Raw genomic sequence first — 20,060 nt, forward strand, 5'->3', positions numbered from 1 at the left:
TCTAAATTTAACTTTAATCACATACAGGAGGCTCTTGCAAGGTCTAGAAAGCTATTAACATAGCAGGGGATAATATCTTAATTAAACAGAACTTGCAATAAAAGCCTAAATAGGGCTCTCTTTACAGGAAGTGCAAGTCACATGCAGGGAGGTGTGACTAGGGTTCATAAACAAAGGGATTTAACTCCTAAATGGCAGAGGATTGAGCAGTGAGGCTGCAGGGGCATGTTCTATACACAGAAACTGCTTCATTAAGCTAAAGTTGTTCAGGTGACTATAGTGTCCCTTTAAGGGTATGTCCAGCTTCTGAAGCTGTGTCCTTAAGGGGTTAAAGGGACACTATAGTCACCAAAACATCTTTAGCTTAATGAAGCGGTTTTTGTTTATAGAACCTGCCCCTGCAGTCTCACTGCTCAATTTAGTGAGACTGAAAATTGTTTCATTTTCAATCAGAAAACGTACTTTTACGTTTTTTTTGTTTGTTTTTTAAACATATTTTTTATATTCTGCTCTGTATATTGAACTTTTAAAGGGACTCTCCAGTGCCAGAAAAACAAACTTTTGTCCTGGTACTGCAGTTCCTCTCTCCCTCCCACCCCCATCCCATGTTGCTGAAGGGGTTACAACCCCTTCAGTGACTTACCTTACCTGTTCAGGTGACTATAGTGTCCCTTTAATAAAGTTGTTTGTATTTAACGAGCTAAAGTTTTAGCCTATGCAAGCAGGGCGGATAATAAAATAAAATGAGTCAATCATATATTGTATTTCGAAGAAGACATACGGTAAGTAAGAGCCTAATTTCTCCTTGTTATTTATCAGTGCTTAACTTTTGAAGTCCCTAAAATGTTGCTCTCACTCTATAGCAGACTCACTACGGGTGAATTTCTACTTGGCATAGCTACATTTTCACTCACCAATGGCTAGTGGCAAGCGGAAATTTTGAGCCCTGCTATTTACTATATTTTATGAAGAAGGCACATCTAGACATCTTATAGAGCAAGCTGTTTGTCATATGAGCGGTTTTAATTGTTTGAACTATGGTAACATCCAGATAAACCAATGGGCGCAGCTACAAAAGATAATGAAGTGGTGTGTACTAACGTTTCATAACACATAAAATATAAATGATAATGAATTACACACACACACATATATATAGTGACTGGTTAATTGGCAGCATGCAGTTTAAATGTCGTTCAGATTATAAAAAATAATAGTTTGCACAGCTTGTGGGGAAACAAACCTACAAACAGAACAGCTCGTTCTGTTTCTACCCACATTCGGTTGCATTTTGAACTGTATGTAAAAATTCCACAATGGGTGTTCATTTCCCTCCTATGAAAAGAAGGCTTATTATTACTGGTCTTTACCTAATATTCAGACTTTGCCCTTCATTACTCAACATAAAGAGTAAATTGTGGCAAGGCCTTTATCGATATATTTAATCTTAAATTAGGTCTACACCAATTAAAGTATTGCGTACAATCTTACTATTCTGCTTATTGTATGGCTTGGGTGCTATGTAAGGGCAGAAGCATTTGTATTTGGTATCCTGTGCTATTTAAAGGCAACTCAATACCTCTTCAAAAACTCAAACAAAAACAATTACTGGAACGGTGTGTGTTTTTTTGTTTTTGTTTTGTTTTTTTTTAAAAAATTTTTATGAGAATTTTTTTTTTTTATTTCCTTTTTGAATGAAATTTTGCATCTGAGAGAAAATCCATCCTTCTGCCTTTTTGAAGTGACATGCTATCTCAGCTTGTCGAACAGGCTTCTAAGTAGTAGGCATGGATTGAGTTGCTCTTGGGTTAAGTGCTGATCTCTTGTGAGTTTGTTACATGGAAGCGTTAACAGCTTGCTAACACTTTAGAGACGGTTTTCTCATTGTCACTTTGAATAATTCCCAGTTTTTCAAAATTCTTATGCCTCGTTTCCACTGAGCGGATCAGTTCGGGTTGGTACAGTTTGGAAGGTTTAGAATGGACCAGCCCATTCTGGTGAGTGTTTCCACTGCAAGTCAGACCTTCATGGCCATGCAGGGTTTTAGAAAAAATGCTCTTCCTGTCCACCAATCAATGGATTGTATAGTAGTTCCGCAGTAACCGAACCGTTCCATTTTCTATGGCCCTACATCTGAAGCAGGACCCTGAATGGATCGGTACGGTTCGCTTGTATGGACCACTTTCATAATGGAAACACCCAAAATAGCGAACCTTACCGAACTGAACCGAACCGATCCGCTCAGTGGAAACGAGGCATTAGATTATGCTTTAGCTCCCCAGCTAACCATTTCAGATGCTGCCAAATGGCACCTATACAAATATAATGTAAATGCAACGGGTCCTGGTAGCTTTGTTTTGTTTGTGAGTTATTCTCCCTTAACCCCTTAAGGACAGAGCTTCAGAAGCTTGTCTTTCACTTAATGACAACGGCATTTTTTGCATTTTTTGCTATTTGCGTTCAACTGCAATTTGCATTTTACTAATTTATTGCACCGACACATATTATATACCGTTTTTTAAAGGACAGAAAGGGCTTTAATTTGATGTAACACATGTATATATAAATGCTTATTTATTATAAAAAAAATACAGAAATATGCAAAAAAATGAATTTTTGTGTGTTTTTTTTACAGTTTTTGCAATAATAATGTGTACATAATTAGTGCAGGTTAAGGAAAGTAATTAAAAATAAATTCATTTAGTTGTTCTGAATTACAGAATATATAATGTGTCTGGGATTTTCAGTTTTTTTTGGTAGTTACAGGTCACAAAGCACAAGGAGTAAAATAAACTTTTTATGTGGAGCGATTTTAGAATTTGGTATGTTTGTCTTGTAAGCCTAATAGCCATAAAAGAAAACAAAATTGCCACACAAAAGTATATATTTATATAAAGTAGACACCACAGGCTATTTACCTAAGGTTGTTTTGACACTTTCTACGTAGCCATTTTACCGCCAACCTCTGCTAAATATTGGAGTAAAATTGTGTTTTTTGGGGGTTTTCGCACACAAACTTATAACAAAGAACTTCTCATGTGTATTTTGTAAATTTGGTGTGTGCTATTCCTGTACAAAGTTTTATTATGTGTTCAGTTACTTCTGCTGAGTACAACGGTACCCCCATTGTATGTCTTTGGCACTATTTCGTGAAGCTACAGTGCCATATAGGAGACCTGTCCTTTTCAGTATTCACAGTAGAATTTTGAGAGACGGATTTAATGAGCCTATGCTTCCATTTGGGGTATTATAACAGTTTTACTGTTCAAAACACCCCACAAAGGCCTACCATTTGTAAAAGAAGACACTCCAGGGTATCTCATAAGGTGCATATTGTGCCTTAACATGCCCCCATTTTTTTACCCATTACATGCCAAAGTATGTGGTAAAAAATAATTTTGTGCATTTTTTACATACGGATTGCATTTTTGCTGGGCATTTTGTATATTTCATGTGTGCCACTAAGTTCAAACCCCCCAAATTATGCTCAGCTAAGTCTTCTGAGTAAAAGGACACCCCCATTGTATGTCTATGGCACTATTTTGTGAAGCTACAGTGCCATATAGGAGACCAAGCCATATCAGTTTTGACCGAACTTTGAATTTTGACGCCGGGCCTATGTGCAATTTCCAAGCATCTTTGCAGGTTTTAAATTCAAACTACCCCACAAAGGCCTACCATTTCTTAAAGTAGACACCCCAGGGTATTTCAAAAGGCATATTTTGAACCTTAGCGTGGGATCATTTTTCCGCTAGCTTGTACCAGGTGTAGTGGTAATAAGCGTTTTTTCTGCCTTTTTGACACACAAAGTGAGTTTGCACAGTATATTTTGCAAACCTTATGTGTACTACCACTGTATAATACTTCATATGTTGCTCAGCTATGTCTGCTGAGTACAAAAATACCCCCGTATGTACCTTTGCCAGGTATATGTGGACATCGGAGGGGCACATTTGGGACACAGCCATTCCATTTTTTTTCAAACTTTAAATTTTTACGCTGTGCCCATGTCCCATTTTAGAGTATTTTACCAGGCTATATAAACCAAATACCCCATAAAGCCATACCATTTCTTAAAGAAGACATCCCAGGGTATTTCAAAAGGCATATTTTGAACCTTAGCGTGGGATCATTTTTCCGCTAGCTTGTACCAGGTGTAGTGGTAATGAGCGTTATTAAATGTATTTTTTTACTTTTTAAAACTTTTTTTACTTTTTAAAACTATTTTTTAAACTTTTGTTTTGATTATTCATTTTTTTAAAGTTTCCTAAACTTTCGTAAAACTTTTTTTACAGATTTAACATTTTTCTAAGCTTTTTTTTTTACGTTAACCCCTAACTAGCAGTAAGCAGCACTAACAGTAAATTCCCCATTTTCCCATAACTCCCACCCACCCCAGCTAGCAAAATATTTAATTATACAATATTTAAATTAGTTAATTAAATAAATTTAACCCCTGAGGGTTAAAAAATAAATAAAAGTTAATCGTCAGGGGTTAAAAAAAAAATTAGAACAGTATAATACTGTGATCTGTATTTTGATCACTGTAGGCAGTGATCGACTGGCAGGGAAGGGGTTAATTTTTATTTGGACTGGGTAAAGGGTTTATTTTTTTAAATTTTTTACTTAAATGTTATTAAAACTTTTTTTTTAACTTAATTTTTTAACTTTTTAAAGCGTATTTTTAAACTTTTTTTAACGTTAACCCCTAGTTAGCGTAATACTAAATCCCCCAATTCCCCACTAACTTCCACCCTCCCCAGCTAGCTAAATTTATAATTTTAAAATATTTAAATTAATTAATAAAATAAATTGAACCCCTGAGGGTTAAAAAAAAAAAAAGAATTAACCCTCAGGGGTTAAAAAAAAAAATCAGATCTTAGTAAAATGTAATCCCTGCCAATTGATCACTGTAGTCAGTGATCAATTGGCAGGGAAGGGGTTAATTTTTTATTAAAATGGGTAAAGGGGGGGTAAAGGGGGGGGGGATTTTAATTTTACTATATTTTCTTTCCACCAGGGGGCAGGATCACTGAAGATCCGGCTCCCTGCACTTCACACAGAACCAGGAAGTGCAGGGAGGCGGAGGTGAGTATAGAGAGCACATGTGCCCGCTCTGGCATGCTGTCAGAGCGGGCACATGTACTCTGACAGCCCGATCCGGTGCTCCCGGTCTGCCTCTAATGCAGAGGCAGACCGGAGCACCATTAACCCCGCGATCGCCGCGATTGCGGCGATCTGGGGTTAATTTTAACGGGTGACGGACGAGGTCCGTCACTCGTCATTAACGCATTCCCCTGAGTGACGGACCTCGTCCGTCACTCGTCGTTAAGGGGTTAATATAACAATGATGTGTTTTTAGTTTTTTTTTTTTTTTTTTTTTTTTTTTTTTTTTTTAAATATCAAGTTCATGAATTTAAGAGCTGCTCTTGTTAGGAGTGTGATTATTTTAAACCTATGTTTTTAACTGCAGCTGTGATGAGCATTAGTGTGATTACGTATGTGTAAAAATGACTTTGAAAGTCCTAGGGGGCAGGAAAAGGGAAACCCTTAGCATTTATTAATTATTCTGAACCACGCTTTGAAACTGGTAAATGAAGTGTAGATACCCCACCCCTTCTAGCATGTAAGCTCATTGAGCAGGGTCCTCAACCCCTCTGTTCCTGTGCGTCCATTTGTCTGGTAACAATTACGTGTCTGTTAGTCCACCCATTGTACAGCACTACAGAATGCTGGTTCTATATAAATAATCATAATAGATGCATGAGTTGGAAAAATAGTTGCAGTTCTCCTAACTTGACCCACCCAATATACAAAACTCAGTGTTAACCTGATGTTAAAGATGTAGGTACACATCACTTGCATAATGTGAAATACGCTCATTTCTAAATAATCCGTTTCTATTTTACTCTGTCTCCTCAGCTACCACGGGAATTCCGGAGAAGTTGGTTGCTACGTTGCTCCGCGACCACTAAGCAAAGACAATAACTACTTTGAGGTGAGCCTTTCTATGGCACAACTTCTACTAATCGTAGTAATTATTTTATCATGGACGTGAATTTTCTAATAAGGGAACTTTTCTCTTGAGTTTGTTTTGTTTTTTCCCACCTACTTCACCCTGATTTCTTGGCAATTTGATTAATATTACTTCTCTAATAAATGTATTGTAATGCATGTGTAAGTATGGGAAGACATAGACCTATGTGGAAAATCGGCTTCATGGTTAATACAATTTGGAGATTCTTGTGCATGTAAACTTAATTTACCGTATATACTCGAGTATAAGCAGAGTTTTTCAGCACATTTTTTGTGCTGAAAAAACGGAACTCGGCTTATACTCGAGTCAATAGTCTGTATTATGGCAATTTACATTGCCATAATACAGACTGGGGGGAGAGGGGGCTGTCAGAGCTGTAACTTACCTGTCCTGCAGCTCCTGTCAGCTTCCTCCTCCTCCGCGCTGTCCGTTCAGCACCTCGTTCAGCTCCCAGTGTAAATCTCGCGAGAGCCGCGGCTCTCGCGAGACTTACAGTGTGAGCTGACGGAGGGAGCTGCACGGACGGCGCGGAGGAGGAGAGAGCTGACAGGAGCTGCAGGAAAGGTAAGTTACAGCTCTGACAGCCCCCTCTCCCCCCCACTGAACTGCCAATGCCACTAGACCACCAGGGAAGGAGCCCCCCTCCCTGGCCAGCTAGCAAGCAGGGAGGGGGGACGAAAATAATAATACAGATATTAATAATAATAATACAAATTTAATAAAAGTGTTAATAATAATAATAATAATGAAAACATATTAAAAAAAAATTATATAACAAAAAAATAATTAGTATTAAAATAATAAAAAAAATAATAAAAATGCCCACCCCCACCAAGGCTCTGCATCACACACTCAAACACTGCATTCATACACACTGCACTAATACACACACACACCCATACTGCATTCATACACACACACTGCACTCACACACACACTGAACTCTCACACACACACACTGCACTCACACACACACACACTGCACTCACTCACACACACACACACTGCACTCACACACACACACTGCACTCACACACACACACTGCACTCACACACACACACACTGCACTCACACACACACACTGCACTCACACACACACACTGCACTCACACACTGCATTCATACACACACTGCACTGCACTCATACACACAAACACACAATGCACTCATACACACAAACACACAATGCACTCATACACACAAACACACACTGCACTCATACACACAAACACACACTGCACTCATACACACAAACACACACTGCACTCACACACACACACACTGCACTCACACTGCATTCATACACACACTGCACTCATACACACAAACACACACTGCACTCATACACACAAACACACACTGCACTCACACACACAAACACACACTGCACTCATACACACAAACACACACTGCACTCATACACACACACACTGCACTCATACACACACACACTGCACTCATACACACACACACTGCACTCATACACACACACACTGCACTCATACACACACACACTGCACTCATACACACACACACACTGCACTCATACACACACACACACTGCACTCATACACACACACACACTGCACTCATACACACACACTGCACTCATACACACACACACACACTGCACTCATACACACACACACACACTGCACTCATACACACACACACACACTGCACTCATACACACACACACACACTGCATTCATTATACACACACTGCATTCATTATACACACACTGCATTCATTATACACACACTGCATTCATTATACACACACTGCAAATAAATATTCAATTAATATAATTTTTTTAGGATCTAATTTTATTTAGAGATTTACCAGTAGCTGCTGCATTTCCCACCCTAGTCTTATACTCGAGTCAATACGTTTTCCCAGTTTTTGGGGGTAAAATTAGGGGCCTCGGCTTATATTCGGGTCGGCTTATACTCGAGTATATACGGTATCTATTTCCAATGTGCACCACTTGACACGAACCTGGTGATACGGATATTGGCAGGTTTACAATCTGGAAAAGATTGCTAAACGTCAATAGCCTTTGGAAAAGTCATACATATCACAAAAAACATCATAAGTATAAGTAAATAAAGTACTAATAGGAATAATACGCTTATCCAGAGAGTTTGTAGTTATTAAAATATTCAAAGATAATAGGTCAACTAGTAAATTCACCATGTTACGCTGCTAACTGATATTCTTTTTACTCAAAGTTTACAGATGAAAATACAGTATTGCTATTGGTTCAATAGAAAAAAAATACAGAATGGCTATTGGTTCAATTGCTTGAACCCGTTAATTTTTTTTCTTCCCTGAATAATGCCCTATTGAGCATTATTCTGTAAGCTCCCACTCCAAACACAGCTGAAATATATATGTATGTAAGGCCTTGGCCTGTAGTTGTGTGAGGGGCTTGAATTCCCTTAAAAGGGCGGACAATCCTCTCCCACCTTACCGTGGACAGTCTGGCAAATCACTTCTGACTGGACTTCTGGTTCCCCCAGGGGTTGCAGCAGTTTCAGAGTGGCTGCAGCTCAGCATCTCCTCCTGACAGCTGGCGTTCCTCCTTTGTCTCACTTATAATGATTATGTTCCATATATATATTGTCTGTCATGTATCAAGTTCCTGTGGAACTGGTGGTTCTGGTTCGAGTTGGTTGTTACACGTTTTGTTCTCTTTATTCCCGGGCTCTTGCTAAATCTATGTGTTATTGGTTACACTTTTACAAGGCCATTTGGTTAAAATTTATCGGCAAAGGCTGATTCAGGGGTTCACGTGGGTTTTGTACATCTTGACACTGGGACACTAGAATGCAATTATTTGCAACCGCTTTAACAGGATGAGGGTTAGTGTGTACAGTTGAGGACGGAATAGTACGAGGGTTGTGAGGTTTTTTGGTTCTCCTCCTTTTTACAGAGAACCAACCCCATAGGGGGGACACGGGTAACACTTCGCTTAAACCCAGACCAATCCTAGACTTATCCATTATCCCCAGTCGTCATTCCCTCATACCCTCCGACGCACTTTCCTTGCTATATGCCGCTATGATCTATGCCATTTGGGCCATCTTGGTGACTGGTATAGTCATTGTCTATGTTTTAACTTGCTTCCCATTCACCCTTCACTATGGCATTTTCACTGCATTTAAGTGGCTGGGACTTAAATTTTTCACGCCTCACTTTTAGCTCCAAGAGCGGCCCCTGAATCTGTACTACTTGGCTGATAGTTTGTGTTGGTTATGGCTTAATATGTACTGATGTCCGTCTGTTTCTACCCGTACAATTCCCCATGGTTGAGAGCAAGGCACTCCCCCCTAGCGGTCTTACACCCATGATGGCTTTTGAGTCCCTGGCTATCCCAGTCTCCCCTCACAAGACCTTAGGTCTTGATAACGCCACACAATTTGGGGATCCTACTTATCTCAATCCACATGCTAGCTGGCCTTTCCCAGGACATGGATTGAACGCAACCTATCATGCATTTGAACACTACTGGCAACTAGGTCTGGCAACCACGTGGAGCTTCAATTACTGCGGGGGTCGCTCAATGTTGCCATGGGAATCATCTCACAGGGTAGATCCCTCTTTTCCCGGTTACTATTCTTTATTCCCACGACTCACCACAGACACATCACGTATCATGTTAGACACTCATGCAACCTCTGATTTACTTATGTGGCGCTTTCTGCAAATACTGGAAAGGGCGAGCCATGTTATTTTCCCTCTCTGACATTTCACCCTCCGTTTGGACAGATGCAGCGGCAAACTCTAGTTTTGCGGCCATCGAAGGGGATAAATGGCGTTGAGCGTCTTGGCCCATAGATGTTAAGTCCCGACCCGTCTCCTCCTCTACTTCGGCTTTGTTTGAATGATGTCCGATCATGACAGCTGCCGTTGCCTGGGGACCTATATGGTCCGGTCACTCAGTCGGATGTTATTCACTTACACCTAGCATTGTGCATATGGGCCGATCTTCGTCTCTGATCATCAGGAGACGGTTGAGGGAACTCACATGGGTAGCCTCTTGCAAATCTTATCACATGTATTCACGTACCGGTTTCGGTTAAGGCTTTTGGCCAAACACTGCCCACCTCTTCCAGGCTAGCTAACCTGCCCCGCCATTTCAAGACGTGCTCATGGATTAAAGGTATGGTTTACCCTTGCACGTTCTGTGTCTCACCTTGCACTTTCAGTCAACACTAGGTAATTATACGATTGGGTGTTCACATATTTTTCACTATGGCTATAGTGGGGTTTTAAGTTCTTGTCATGTTTGCTATGGAATCTATTTTGGGGTTCACTTCTTTTTGCCTCCTTTACTTAAATTATCATTTAACACAATTAAACAGTACCTTACAGATATATCCAACACCACATGCTCCAACAACACCCCAACAATACAGGATTCCTTTTCATCTTATCTGATAAAGAAAGGAATTCAAATTCAAGACACACGTGCCATCTCAAAGGATACCCATCCACACGGCATATTCATTCACTATCCAACTTAGTAGATTTAGCTCATGTTGAGCACATGACCATACGACAATCAAATGGCCATATAACTAGCATGCTATGGGTTCTTACGTCCCATGCATTTACCACTCAGTATATAACTACCACTGAATACCTGGGAACGACTGATCTCCAGACACCTTAGACCATTAGGTCCTATCTCTGCATCAGTCTATACCTATCCCTATAGCCATACGGTCACCTTACCCCTATTACCTACACTAAACAATGGTGCCCGGTAAAGTTCGGGATACTTATTGCACTACTTTACAGATACAACCACTATGACCATTATTAGAACGTCATGGCTCCATTCTTACAGCATCTTAAGTCATGCTTCATGTTCATTTACTGTGAACTAGGCTCGGCCAAATACAAACCTTTCATCAGGACACTCCTTCCGCATAGGGGCAGCATTCTCAGTTTCCTCCAACCACATTCCAGCTCATGTCATCGGGGCTATGGGACGCTGGAGGTTCTCTGCCTATACTCTTTACATGCCGAACCCAGTTAAAGAGGTAATACAAGCTTTTCATGACTTGTCCAAAAAAAAAGATGGTTGTTATAGGATTATTTTGTATGGTATTCTTCTCTTTTGCCCACTTTTATTACAGGCCTACTGCTCTGTCGGTCCGGCACACCACAACCGACTGGTGTCATTTTGAATAGGTCTATTGGTTATAATATGCTATGTTCCACTATTATTACGCCTTGATTACCCCGACTACAAATGTAAGCCTTGGCCTGTAGTTGTGGGAGGGGCTTGAATTCCCTTAAAAGAGCAGCCAATCCTCTCCCATCTTACCGTGGACAGTCTGGCGAATCACCCCTCCCACCGCTCCCTCTATTCATATCACCCTCTAAGGGGGGCCCACTTTTATTACAGACCTACTGCTCTGTCGGTTCCAGCACACCACAACCGACTGGTGTCATTTGACTATGTCTATTGGTTATAATATGGTATGTTACACTATTATTACTGCTTGCTTGCCCTGACTACAAATACCGTGAGATTAATGAAGGCTTGCATTTACGGTCTTTTCTCCATAAAAGAATCCTTTATTTCACTCCTTTTAAAATATGATCAACGTTTCAGCCATCGTCCGTGGCTTTCATCAGGATCAATACAGCACCTGTATTGATCTTGATGAAAGCTACGGATGATGGCTGAAACGTTGATCATATTTTAAAAGGAATAAAATAAAGGATTCTTTTGTGGAGAAAAGACCGTAAGTGCAAGCCTTCATTAACTGTATTGTAATTGTTGGCAATGGCTGGAATGCACCCGGCATTTTGAAGAGGATAAAATCTTTTGAGTGTGAGTGCAAGGAGCAAAAGGGAATAATATATATCTTATTTTGGTAGAGACAAGCCGCCCTTTGCCTGCTCTGCACCAGCCTGCATAGATTTTACATTAGGCAACCTGGAACACAGTTCACATTGCAACTAGCTCCCGGCACACAAGTTAAATAACTGTGGATGTGCAGCCTTTCAAGCTGAAACACTGCACATCCAGACTCCTTCCACCACTACGTCTTCTAAAAGCAGAAGTGGTCATAGTGGTTGGAGTTACCCTTTAAATTTCACCATTGTTCTGACAAGAAGTGTTTAAAGCAATTATTATTAAACTTTAGTGATATTTCAGAATGGATCCATTGTGATATACATTGTTCTGTGTTTGCTGAAGTATTTTGAAGTTATATAAGCAGGTGATACCTGCAATTGTTAATAGATTTAATTCTGTAGGCTTTTGTTGGAGAGGTGTGTAAATAAAAAAAAATTAAAAACATTTTTTATCTTTCACTATTGTTACAGGTGTCAATTGTGGACCGTGGTGTTCGTGGAACAATTGCTGTGGGCTTAGTGCCTCAGTATTACAGTCTGGATCATCAACCTGGATGGCTGCCAGACTCCGTGGCTTACCATGCGGATGACGGCAAGTAAGTATCAGATTGTATTGTTGCATCTCAGTGGTTGTGGTCTATCTGTGTAACAATTCTCTGCTCACGATTAATATGTGAATGCAAACAGATGAGACAAAGCATAATCAAGGCGTGTAGTGTCCGTATAATTAGTGTGTTCACACTGCATGATTAGTCCGGTATTAAAATAATTTTCGGGGCTGGACCGCCATGCTAAACAGATGCACAATTGAGTAGCTCCTGAGACACTCTCCAGTTTTGGCGATTAAAAGCTGCCTTCATACTCACCCGACGACTGGCAGCTGTGATCCAGTGCATGAAGCCACCCTGGTCCCGAGGTGAGGCTTGTTCAGAGGTTTTAGTCCCTCGGAGGGGCGATCCCTGCCCTCCACATGGGGGTCGCTCGGGTGGTGAGTGGGGTGGACGTCCGCTGCCCAGCTATCTTGCCCGCCAGTGGCAAGGCAGAAGCATGAGGCTAGGCGGACCTGGCCCTGTTCACCCCCTCTGCACCGGCGGGGTGATCCCGGTCCACACCCCGTGGCCCATCGGAGTGCGGCAACACCGGCACTCAAAGCACCAGCAGGACGGACACAGTGCACAGAGGCCACTTCCAAAATGGCGGAGACTGCATGCCAAGCCACCCTCGAGGGCTGAATGGCGCACCCACCTCTCCTGACTTCACACAGGCAAATTGCCGATGGGGGCTGAAAGGGAACAAGCAAGCACAAGCCATAACCCCACAAGCCAAGCTAGGGGGGGAGCTGCGCTAAATCGAGCAAACCCAAAGCCACAAACTACGGAGTGGGACACTGCCACAGCGCCCTGGCCTTACCTGCCATACCACCCAGATCACCACATGGGGGCAGAAACATAAGGATCTGCAACAAACAGCCGACACACTGCATCCAACGAACGGCGCGGCTACTGGGACTGGTCTCCCACCTAAGACAGGCACTAGACTAGATCACAGGTCAACCAAAAAAGGACTACTACCATACAACATTGACACTTAATGGGACTAGAATTAACATGACAGTCTCCTGACCCTTTGCCAAAACTAAAACTCCTTCACGTCCGAAGAAGGGTCTCTAAATATGCAACCGCAGAACGTCAAATCGCTGGCATGGAGTCCACTTGGGGTGGAAAAGCTACAGGGCAATCTTAAATGCTGATGTTCCCTCTGTTTTATCATCTTTGCCTTCCAGCTACTAAATATCTAGGTTAAGTTTAGCACAACATGTACTCACATATTCTATGCCTAGTCAGACAAGAAGTATGTATATCCACATCGCTAATTAATTTAACATGTACTTAATTACACAGCCATGGTCAGATAATGATTACACCGGTCATGTTTAACCACTTTGTCATTCCTCCAAATAATCTTGCCTAACATGACCATACGCTCTGCCAGCATGATTATTCTGATGTTATTCTAATGTTATACTGTAACCAGTGGTGTATCCTGGTTTTGTGCTGCCCTAGGACTCTATAAAAACAAAAAAAGGGTGCTGTACACCTGACATGCAACATATGCTGCTGGATAATCTTTTCTGATGCCAATTGCAATGTCTGTTAATCTGTAAGTTCTGCAAAGCACTACACAAATAAAGAATTAAAAATAAATAAATAATTCACAACTTGAATCCCTGTTTTTGGAGCATTTTTTCATTTCCAGTCTAAGGTGGCTCTGTCATCAGAAGTTGGATTTTGATGAACTTTATTAGATCTATATTATTGACATATTTACCTATCCAATCTATAGTAAATGTAACTTTAATATTTTTATATTGGCGTCCTATTGTACACGAGAATTCAGCTTGATAAATTTAGTTTAGAATGTTCTACAAACTGAAATATATTGCCAACAGACAATTGCACACTTAACACTGACACAAATAAAATAAATACATGCAGTGACTCATGCAACCCTATTAACTAAAAGTAAGTTGGGGAGGACTCCTCTCTCTTTTTCCACTTCAAGAGGGATTTCTTAAATTAAAGGATACCGAGGATTTTCAAAATGTCTTTCCTGCTTCTTCAAATACCCACAGTCTATTACTATATTCCGTGGTTGAAGATCTTGGCTTTGATCATCCTCAACAACCAAATAAATGGCGGCCAAAACAAAATCCAATACAAAAATAGGTTGTACAACAATCCAACCCAACACCTACACAAAATATGCTGGCAATTGTTGGTGTGTTAGGAGTGCATGATGGTGTTTGGATGTTCTGCAGATATATTTATTTTATTTTTTCCACTTAACAATTTCTATTGGGGTCGCATATGTAGATAGCATATGGATTGTGGGAATATTTTAGGAGATGCTCGTGGCTTTTAAAATCCTTGGTTGGGGAAGGACAGGAATGCACACGCTCTGTTCTCTGTGTTATGGAAGGGAGTATTGTATTAGCAGAGACACTGGAATGGGGTGTGTCTGAGTAAAAGCTTCTGATTGGCTGTTGGCAGTGCAGTATATAGGCAGCATTTTCTTTAGATTTATGATCAGTTATCTTAAAAAGCCTCACATTTTTATGGGTTTGCTGACTGCAAGTAACTTCAAGAGAAAGTGGCCTTTTTTTTTTTTTTTTTTTTTTGCTTCACTCGTTTAATGGGAGTGTTTAATGTGTAATCTGATTTCCTATTTTATTAGTGTTATTTTTGTAGCTTACTTTTCTTTACTGCTGGGATAAAGTCGGCTGAATATATGCGCGTGTTAATTATTATTATTTTTTGGTCCCACTCTACCTTCTCTTGGGGAGTGAATTGATGTCGAAATCTACTCCATATCCTCTGCCATAACATAGTTTATTATTATTATTATTATTATTGGTATTTATACAGCGCTAAAGAGAATTGTTTATTTTAATCCCTTTTTAATTTTAAGGAGAAATTATCCTGCTCAGATATCTATTCGATTGGGAAGTAGAATAGTGCTAATAACGTAAACACTTTTAGAATAGAAAAAAATGTTTTAGAGACAATTTCTACATACCGTGTATATATAATATATATCTATATATTTGGGTGTTTTGTTTTTTTTTTTGTGTTTTTTTTCATTTTCTAGGTGAGCAAGGAAAAAAGTAAATGAGGAGAGCAGACACAAAATACAATGATTATATTAATGAAAAATGTTAACTGCTGTTTAAAGGGGGTAACATACCCCAAGCTTTCTGTTTCTCTTTCTTTGGAAGTGGTTTGACAAAGTTAGGCACTGCACAGCATCTATCCATTGTCTTCACTCTAGCTGCATTGAACATTCAGTATTTACACTGCTGCAATATCAATATCCATTCTGTCAATCATGAAAGGCAGGATGTATGACCGGAATTTTTTCTCTTTCAGGCTGTACAATGGACGAGCAAAGGGACGACAGTTTGGAACCAAGTGTAACTCAGGAGACCGTATTGGTTGTGGCATTGAACCCAGCTCATTTCATGTACAGACTGCTCAGATTTTTTTCACCAAAAATGGAAAGCGGGTACAAAACACTTTAAAACATACTGGCTATTCTTACCCTTTCCAATTTACCCCTTCCCTTAAGTAACCATCACTCAGTCACACACCATTTTTAATGTAGTGCTTCCACATTGCAATGTGTACCTCTGTCTCTTATTGCAGGTTGGTAGCACTGTGATGCCATTGTCTCCTGATGGTCTTTTCCCAGCAGTTGGCATGCACTCACTTGGGGAAGAAGTGCGTCTTCATTTAAATGCTGAACTTGGCAGTGAGGACGATGACAGTATAATGATGGTGGACAGCTATGAGGATGAATGGGGAAGGCTACATGATGTCAGAGTTTGTGGCACGGTAAGGTGATGGAGGCCATATATGAAGTGGTAGACAAGTTATATGCTTGAAAAATAAATAAAAAGCCAATGGTCCTTTACAGATATTTTAATGAGTATGTTATGCTAGCTAACGAGACACACTATGCACCAAAACAACTTTAGCGTAAAAAAAAGAACCACACTGGGCACCATACCAGTTTGATCTCAATGAACATGTGATATAGTGCCTGGAGGTCCTGTCTTATATTAAGGGATTAAATCATTTATAAACCGTTTTAATCCCAAAGTTGTGAAGACCACACTTGTTTGCTTATCCTCATTATTATTATTATTATTAGCGTCATTTATATAGAGCCAGCAGATTCCGTAGCGCTTTACAATATTATTATAGGGGGGATTTAACTATAAATAGGACAGTTACAAGAAAACTTACCGGAACAATAGGTTAAAGAGGGCATTCAATGAGGAAGCCTCTAACTAGGCATAGCTGAGAGCATCAGTCACAAACTTGTAGACTAGAACTGATTTCTGTGACTTATAGATGACCTGCTGGTGTAAACGGCATACTGCCTCATGTCACCAGCACAGGCTTGAGTGGGGAGTATATTATAGATCCCCATTTAGCCCTTCAATCCTTCAATAAGAATTTGATCAAAACTGAAATACCACAGCATTTTTGGTGACCATATGCATCCATGAATGGCCACAGTCTACTACCATTTGTTTTTTCTAATTGATCGTTCCAGAATGGTAATACCTTCTTCTATAAAGCACATGTTGTTATTCTTCAGTGTCCTGCATAGTCCCCAGCCCCAGATTCCAGTCTTTGGTGTTAATTTGTGTTGTGTTAATTTGTGTTGTCCTTATGGATTGCACATTAGACTCTCCCTTGCTGTAGGCTTGTTGGGTGTAACCAGGTGTCCAAAACCTGGGAGGGTTTAGAAGAAGTGGCTCCTAGGTATATGCATAACACCCCTTGTACTTGTAGCTTACCATGCATTTATCATATTTTTATCACTATTCATGTATCTGATCTTTCTGTTTAGCTCCTGGAGTATGTTGGGAAGGGTAAAAGTATAATAGATGTTGGCCTAGCCCAGGCTCGTCGCTCTCTCAGTACACGCAGTCACTACTTTGAAGTAGAAATTGTGGATCCCGGGGAGAAATGTTATATTGCGTTGGGCCTTGCACGAAAGGTAAGATTCCTAATGGACGAGGACCACATTGGTTCATGTTTGCAGTGCCCATGTGATCATTGTTCGATTAAATGTTTGTTCGTACCACTAGTAGACAAAACCCAAAATAAATTCAGTATTTCATTTTAAGGTATTGGAAGAAATGTCTCTCAGGGAAATTATAAGCTATCTTATGTGAATTCCATATAAATCAACATTTCTGTTTTTTTTCATGTAGAGATAAAAAAAAAAAGACTAGTTTCGATAAATGATAGAAAGAGATGCACCATTGCTTAGTGATGTCATACAATGACTGGCTAAACGCCTACCCATTTTCTAACTTCTTTTAACTAATAATAAATGTGTATTTATCCATTGATGAAGGTTTGTGTGTGTGTGTGTGTGTATATATATATATATATGGAGGTTTAGATAGAAGTCTGGAAATAATGCAATAAGTGTAGCATGGTTATCAGAGCAGGTAATCTACCCATTTAATATGTGGGGGGGAATATGATGGCAGGCATTAGAGAAGCTATTATTTATGTTTGTATATTTATTTATAAAGCTTTAACAAATTCCACAGTGCTGTACAATAGGTTAGCTAACGAGTAGTTGCAAGGAGACATTTTCAACATACAGGAACAGAATGTGCTGAGGGCCCTGCTCAGATGAGTTTACATTCTAAGCAATTTAGCGATTCTGCCAATTTTCTCACCTTCTACCATTTATTTATTTTTCCAGCATTATCTGTATGTATGTCTTAACCATTCATTGCCTCCATAGCTGTGTAGACCTTACTAGCTGCAGTGGCAGAGTATTCTAAACTAACGAACCTTTTTGGACCAAAGATTTGTAAGTCTAGATCCGCTTTATTAAATTTAATACACACATAAATAACATAAACGTTTATTTTTAGGTTTAACCCCTTAAGGACAGAGCTTCAGAAGCTTGTCTTTCACTTAATGACAACGGCATTTTTTGCATTTTTTGCTATTTGCGTTCAACTGCAATTTGCATTTTACTAATTTATTGCACCGACACATATTATATACCGTTTTTTAAAGGACAGAAAGGGCTTTAATTTGATGTAACACATATATATATAAATGCTTATTTATTATAAAAAAAATACAGAAATATGCAAAAAAATGAATTTTTGTGTGTTTTTTTTACAGTTTTTGCAATAATAATGTGTACATAATTAGTGCAGGTTAAGGAAAGTAATTAAAAATAAATTCATTTAGTTGTTCTGAATTACAGAATATATAATGTGTCTGGGATTTTCAGTTTTTTTTGGTAGTTACAGGTCACAAAGCACAAGGAGTAAAATAAACTTTTTATGTGGAGCGATTTTAGAATTTGGTATGTTTGTCTTGTAAGCCTAATAGCCATAAAAGAAAACAAAATTGCCACACAAAAGTATATATTTATATAAAGTAGACACCACAGGCTATTTACCTAAGGTTGTTTTGACACTTTCTACGTAGCCATTTTACCGCCAATCTCTGCTAAATATTGGAGTAAAATTGTGTTTTTGGGGGGTTTTCGCACACAAACTTATAACAAAGAACTTCTCATGTGTATTTTGTAAAGTTGGTGTGTGCTATTCCTGTACAAAGTTTTATTATGTGTTCATTTACTTCTGCTGAGTACAACGGTACCCCCATTGTATGTCTTTGGCACTATTTCGTGAAGCTACAGTGCCATATAGGAGACCTGTCCTTTTCAGTATTCACAGTAGAATTTTGAGAGACGGATTTAATGAGCCTATGCTTCCATTTGGGGTATTATAGTAGTTTGTTCAAAAAAACCCCACAAAGGCCTACCATTTGTAAAAGTAGACACTCCAGGGTATCTCATAAGGTGCATATTGTGCCTTAGCATGCCCCCATTTTTTTACCATTACATGCCAAAGTATGTGGTAAAAAATAATTTTGTGCATATTTTACATACGGATTGCATTTTTGCTGGGCATTTTGTATATTTCATGTGTGCCACTAAGTTCAAACCCCCCAAATTATGCTCAGCTAAGTCTTCTTCTGAGTAAAAGGACACCCCCATTGTATGTCTATGGCACTATTTCGTGAAGCTACAGTGCCATACAGGAGACCTGTCCTTTTCAGTATTCACAGTAGAATTTTGAGAGACGGATTTAATGAGCCTATGCTTCCATTTGGGGTATTATAACAGTTTGACTGTTCAAAACACCCCACAAAGGCCTACCATTTGTAAAAGAAGACACTCCAGGGTATCTCATAAGGTGCATATTGTGCCTTAACATGCCCCCATTTTTTTACCATTACATGCCAAAGTATGTGGTAAAAAATAATTTTGTGCATTTTTTACATACGGATTGCATTTTTGCTGGGCATTTTGTATATTTCATGTGTGCCACTAAGTTCAAACCCCCCAAATTATGCTCAGCTAAGTCTTCTGAGTAAAAGGACACCCCCATTGTATGTCTATGGCACTATTTTGTGAAGCTACAGTGCCATATAGGAGACCAAGCCATATCAGTTTTGACCGAACTTTGAATTTTGACGCCGGGCCTATGTGCAATTTCCAAGCATCTTTGCAGGTTTTAAATTCAAACT

General features: G+C 39.6%; 1 protein-coding gene across 2 annotated transcripts in view; it reads left to right on the top strand.

Annotated features, from left to right (window-relative positions):
- SPRYD3 (SPRY domain containing 3) overlaps positions 1-20,060 on the top strand; it is a 56,498-nt gene that overhangs the window by 19,242 nt on the left and 17,196 nt on the right. For both annotated transcript variants that reach the window (XM_063428481.1, XM_063428482.1), the window contains exons 3-7: positions 5,923-5,998; positions 12,388-12,512; positions 15,843-15,978; positions 16,119-16,307; positions 17,335-17,484. In XM_063428481.1, coding sequence (XP_063284551.1) covers positions 5,923-5,998; positions 12,388-12,512; positions 15,843-15,978; positions 16,119-16,307; positions 17,335-17,484 — 676 coding nt within the window. The remainder of the gene's footprint in view (positions 1-5,922; positions 5,999-12,387; positions 12,513-15,842; positions 15,979-16,118; positions 16,308-17,334; positions 17,485-20,060) is intronic.

This window comes from Pelobates fuscus, chromosome 1 (genome assembly GCF_036172605.1).
Source record: "Pelobates fuscus isolate aPelFus1 chromosome 1, aPelFus1.pri, whole genome shotgun sequence".
Classification (NCBI taxonomy): domain Eukaryota; kingdom Metazoa; phylum Chordata; class Amphibia; order Anura; family Pelobatidae; genus Pelobates; species Pelobates fuscus.